We start from the raw sequence: 5409 nt of genomic DNA on the forward strand, positions 1-5409 counted from the left end.
AAAAAAAAAAGACTCGTAAAGATCACGTAATTTATATTTCATGTAAACTTTTTATGAATAACTAGTTAATATTTAATGTCTTAAAATTTGCCCATGTTTTGTACAATTTAAAATTGGTTAGTAAAAGAAAATGAGTAATCGTTAATGTGACAATCTTTAATTTTCTCGAAAGAAAAGAAAGTGGACTTAGGCCACTTTCAAAACAAACTGTCTAAATGTTTTAATTAAAGTAAAAAAGTTATGATTGTCCATGTATTTGATAGACATTCAATTATTGATAGTGAATAACTAATTGTATGTGACAAAAAAATAATGTTCAATAATTAGAAATATTTCAAAAAACTTTTTATATGAATTTGTTAACTAGTATATACGTTATTTGAAATATACTATATAATGGAAATATATTGTGGGGTGTGTTGAAAATCGAAGAGGTTGTGTGTGTAAATCTGTGTGAGTCCAAAGGTCCGAGGGGTTGTGTGTGTAAGTCTGTGAAGGATCGGATGACGGAGAGGATGAAGAGAAAGAAGATGCAGAGGAAGAAGAAAGGGAAGAGGAAAAGAAGCCCGCAAGGAGAAGTCCAACTAAGAAAACATCCAGTAAGCGTAAGGAGGATTCTTCTGCTAGTAAGAAAAGTGCTAGTAATAATGATATTGACAAGTATTGGGATGAAAACAGAAAAGCTCCTGGAAGCGGTGATAAGAAAGGTGGTGCTAAGGACAAGGGTGGAGGGTATACTAGTGCTATCACTTTGTCCCCTGAAGTAGTAGTGAGAGATAAAAATAGGCAAAACGTTGCGAAATGGCCTTTACGTAGTACAAAGTGGGTGAAAGCACTGAAGAATAAAACTGTTGGTAGTCTTAGTAGTAATTTTCGTTTTTCTCGAGTTAATATTTGATTGACAATTTTTGTTTGCGTAGTAATATAAGTTTTTGCATGATTAATTCGATTTATGATTAATAATAGTAGCATTGTGTAGTTGTGTAAGACTTCGTACGGTTTTATTGTAAGATGCGAGCGATTGAATGAATTAGATATGTATTATGTGGGTGAGAGTCGAAGAACGCGAAGCGAGAAAAGTATGTGAGTATGGATGTGTAGCGTGAACTGTTGTGTCAACAAGGAGGAACGAATATCTGAGGCCAGATATCCTTTTTCAGGGGGGGCGAGTGTGGGGTGTGTTGAAAATCGAAGAGGTTGTGTGTGTAAATCTGTGTGAGTCCAAAGGTCCGAGGGGTTGTGTGTGTAAGTCTGTGTGAGTCCAAAGGTCCGAGAGGTTGTGTGTGTAGGTCGGTGTGGGTCCAAAGGTTCGACATGTTGTGTGTGTTAGTCGGTGTGGGTCCAAAGGTCCGAGTGCGTTTGGAACATGCGGGGTGGGGGAGAAACCTCATAAGGAGAGGACGGTCACGCGTCGGGGGTTGTTTTTCCGAGAGAGTAGCGTGGAGAGAACCGAGTGACGAGAGCGAGTGAGAATAGTGAGTAGAGAGTAGCGAGTGAGTAGTGATTCTGTGAGGTCTGAGTGAGTGCGAAAAGTTGCGAAGTGTTATTGTAATTGTTATTGTAAGGGTAATTGTAATTGTAATAAGCAATAATTTGTGAGAATAAAGAGTATCTTTTATATCTCAAGTAGTGTCGGCAACACGGGGGACTTAGATATCCTTAGCCGGATACAGAACAATTGATTTCCCTACAAATTGGGGGCTCAGCCGGGATTTACACCAAAAGTCCGGTGCTACGGAGATACAGAAGATATAGAGATAGCTGTGATTTTAAAGCGGAATCTTGAGCTTGAAAATGGATACCAATTCATACGGTGAATTAACGGTGATGCAGCTTAAAGAGCGGCTTCGGGAATTGAACCAACCCACGGTAGGCTCGAAGGCGGAGTTGGTTTCAAGGCTAATGGACATTGAGGTAAGCAGTGGGCGAGTTTCAAGAAATTCGGGAGAGGAGCTTCAGGATGAAGCACGTGCAATCTTTTCGAGGAAAGATAAGAACTACGGTGCTGCCCTCTGCGGCGCAGCTACGAGCGCCGAGGATCGAGAAATTTTGCTTCGTCAGGAGATAAAACAGTTGCAGCAGAAGATGGAGGAGCTCTCTCGGCAATTACCGACTGTTCCGGTCGAGAGAAGGGTTTCGGTTGGACGCGATGCAATCGCTATGAGGCGGGAGGAATTAAGTCGCCCGCAGATAGGGTTGACGACGGTCGCGGAGATGCTGAGCTATTACAACGGCGAGACTCCCTACGATCACTGGGAACGGCAGTTCCTTGCCTTAAAAAGGATACACCATTTATCTGACGGAGAAGCGACAGTACTGTTTAGGCTACGGTTAAAAGGGAAAGCTGCAGAGTGGTTTCACTCGAGAGCGGAGTATGCAGACATGACGAACGATGAACTGCTATACGAAATAAGGAAGATGATTCGACATCTTCCTTCTTGCGTCGATAGGAAAAGGGAGTTTATGCGACGACGGTGGAAGCATGGTGAACGCTTCAGTGAATATTACCATGATAAGGTGATCCTGGGGAACTGTGCGTCCGTAAGTGAGGAAGAACTGATCGAATATCTGATCGACGGAATCCCTGACTCGACGTTGCAGAACACGGCGAGGATCAGGGTATTCCGGGACAGATCGAACTGTTCACTGCATTTGAGAAGATACAGCTGCCGACGGGGCCCGAGGCTAAACGGGCATGGAGGGGACCGGAAGAAGCCGAAGGAGAGTCAACATGGCGCAGACCTGTGGGAATGGTGGGGCAGCAAAGACCGGATGGACAACAACGAGTCTTCGACGGCTGTCACAATTGCGGAGAGAGAGGACATCGAGCGGCGTTCTGTCCGTCGAGGGAGAAGGGCATGAGATGTTACAACTGCCAGGGTTTCGGGCACATTTCTGCTAGGTGTCCCAAAAGGGCACCATCGGTGACGATAGTTCGGGTCGGTGAGGATTCCTCGGCAGATAAACAATATGTGAAAAAGGTTGTTACGATAAACAATGCGGAAATTCCTGCGCTGATAGATACGGGCAGCCAGATGACGTTAATAAGCGAAAGCGCCTACACTGATATTGGAGCTCCGCGAATAATAAACGAACGCGTCAGTTTCAGGGGTGTGGGTTCAGAATTGTTTAAAACGCTAGGTCATTTTACGGCCACTATCGAGGTTGACGGGGAAGCGTATGACACTAAAATACATTTGGTATCGGATTCGTGTGTGCGACATGATCTTGTCTTAGGGGAAAATTTCCTAAAAGGTGTGAGATTGGTGGTAGACTCTGGAGACATTGAGGTCGGGCGTTCGAGTAAAACGCAACCAACGGATGGTGATCTACCAAACGTATATAACGTAAATCTTTGCGACTCAGAGGGCCGCCTAGGTCAATCTTATTTAGAAGCCTCTAAAGTTGAGGAGAGCGTAGTTTCATCGGTGGCAGTACGCACGACGGGGAAAACCGCCATGACTGATATCTCGAAGGACGAGGTTCGTAGGGAAGTCACCGCGATTTTAAAAGATGCAGACTTCATTACAATGTTAACGGAGAAAGTACAACAACGGATAGGAAAAAAATTAGATGTCGATCTCACAGCAAGGAAAGAGGAAGTAGATGATTTAGTCATACAGTGTTTACAAAAAAATCAAGACGGCGAAAGGGAGAGGAACAAGACCGCCAGTGAAGGATCGGATGACGGAGAGGATGAAGAGAAAGAAGATGCAGAGGAAGAAGAAAGGGAAGAGGAAAAGAAGCCCGCAAGGAGAAGTCCAACTAAGAAAACATCCAGTAAGCGTAAGGAGGATTCTTCTGCTAGTAAGAAAAGTGCTAGTAATAATGATATTGACAAGTATTGGGATGAAAACAGAAAAGCTCCTGGAAGCGGTGATAAGAAAGGTGGTGCTAAGGACAAGGGTGGAGGGTATACTAGTGCTATCACTTTGTCCCCTGAAGTAGTAGTGAGAGATAAAAATAGGCAAAACGTTGCGAAATGGCCTTTACGTAGTACAAAGTGGGTGAAAGCACTGAAGAATAAAACTGTTGGTAGTCTTAGTAGTAATTTTCGTTTTTCTCGAGTTAATATTTGATTGACAATTTTTGTTTGCGTAGTAATATAAGTTTTTGCATGATTAATTCGATTTATGATTAATAATAGTAGCATTGTGTAGTTGTGTAAGACTTCGTACGGTTTTATTGTAAGATGCGAGCGATTGAATGAATTAGATATGTATTATGTGGGTGAGAGTCGAAGAACGCGAAGCGAGAAAAGTATGTGAGTATGGATGTGTAGCGTGAACTGTTGTGTCAACAAGGAGGAACGAATATCTGAGGCCAGATATCCTTTTTCAGGGGGGGCGAGTGTGGGGTGTGTTGAAAATCGAAGAGGTTGTGTGTGTAAATCTGTGTGAGTCCAAAGGTCCGAGGGGTTGTGTGTGTAAGTCTGTGTGAGTCCAAAGGTCCGAGAGGTTGTGTGTGTAGGTCGGTGTGGGTCCAAAGGTTCGACATGTTGTGTGTGTTAGTCGGTGTGGGTCCAAAGGTCCGAGTGCGTTTGGAACATGCGGGGTGGGGGAGAAACCTCATAAGGAGAGGACGGTCACGCGTCGGGGGTTGTTTTTCCGAGAGAGTAGCGTGGAGAGAACCGAGTGACGAGAGCGAGTGAGAATAGTGAGTAGAGAGTAGCGAGTGAGTAGTGATTCTGTGAGGTCTGAGTGAGTGCGAAAAGTTGCGAAGTGTTATTGTAATTGTTATTGTAAGGGTAATTGTAATTGTAATAAGCAATAATTTGTTAGAATAAAAAGTATCTTTTATATCTCAAGTAGTGTCGGCAACACGGGGGAATTAGATATCCTTAGCCGGATACAGAACAATTGATTTCCCTACAATATTATACGTAGAGGAGGATTGAAAATATCAAAGTCCGTCATATAGATGGCTGAAAAATTCAGAGCTTCACATGCAGAGGAGAAAAAGATAAAATCTTGTCGTACCTACACCGAACAATTGGTAGCAATATTTATATATAGTAGAAATGTATTTCGGATACTACGTAAAAGAGGGTTGAAAAATCCTGCATACCTTTCCTAATAGATGGTGCTACACGTTTATCCCGTCAATAATATTTAGTATTAAACGTTTTTAATATATAGTAGAAGAGGTCATAAAAGTATTTTTCCTTTTTGTAATGCTAGAAAACGGTCTTAATAAACTAACCGTTTTGATTTCTAGTGAAAATTTAATTAAGTCAAGACACTAATATAACTAACTCGTGGGGACTAGAGTCACGGGTGACTGACGTTAAACTATTTTTTCAATACCAATTTCCCAAGATGATACCAGCGTCTTTTGATATATGTATAGAGGTAACAATATTATAATAAATGAACCCTACAATTATCTTAATCCTGATATTGTGCACTC

The 5409-nt window shown here is 42.4% G+C and overlaps 2 protein-coding genes across 2 annotated transcripts; both read left to right on the forward strand.

Annotated features, from left to right (window-relative positions):
- Positions 1 to 412: 412 nt before the first annotated feature.
- Positions 413 to 3378, forward strand: LOC149033797 (uncharacterized). The gene is made up of 4 exons (XM_089169902.1): positions 413 to 465; positions 1268 to 2619; positions 2661 to 3290; positions 3367 to 3378. The coding sequence occupies exons 2-4, from the start codon at positions 1795 to 1797 to the stop codon at positions 3376 to 3378; spliced, it is 1467 nt and encodes a 488-aa protein (XP_089026028.1). The 5' UTR covers positions 413 to 465; positions 1268 to 1794.
- On the forward strand, positions 3061 to 4866 carry LOC149033798 (uncharacterized). Its single transcript, XM_089179595.1, has one exon. The coding sequence runs from the start codon at positions 3459 to 3461 to the stop codon at positions 4077 to 4079; it is 621 nt and encodes a 206-aa protein (XP_089035721.1). The 5' UTR covers positions 3061 to 3458; the 3' UTR covers positions 4080 to 4866.
- Positions 4867 to 5409: the final 543 nt, after the last annotated feature.

Source organism: Polistes dominula, unplaced genomic scaffold (assembly GCF_049000335.1).
Source record: "Polistes dominula isolate Pdom_NZ unplaced genomic scaffold, Pdom_raw_medaka contig_286, whole genome shotgun sequence".
NCBI lineage: Eukaryota > Metazoa > Arthropoda > Insecta > Hymenoptera > Vespidae > Polistes > Polistes dominula.

What these genes read in the sequence shown, in the direction of transcription:
- LOC149033797 (XM_089169902.1), top strand. Translation starts at nt 1,795, where the DNA reads ATGGATACCAATTCATACGGTGAATTAACGGTGATGCAGCTTAAAGAG. An exon ending in AGAACACGGCGAGGATCAGG is followed by an intron (nt 2,620 to 2,660) that starts GTATTCCGGGAC and finishes GCATTTGAGAAG; the next exon opens with ATACAGCTGCCGACGGGGCC.
- LOC149033798 (XM_089179595.1), top strand. Translation starts at nt 3,459, where the DNA reads ATGACTGATATCTCGAAGGACGAGGTTCGTAGGGAAGTCACCGCGATT.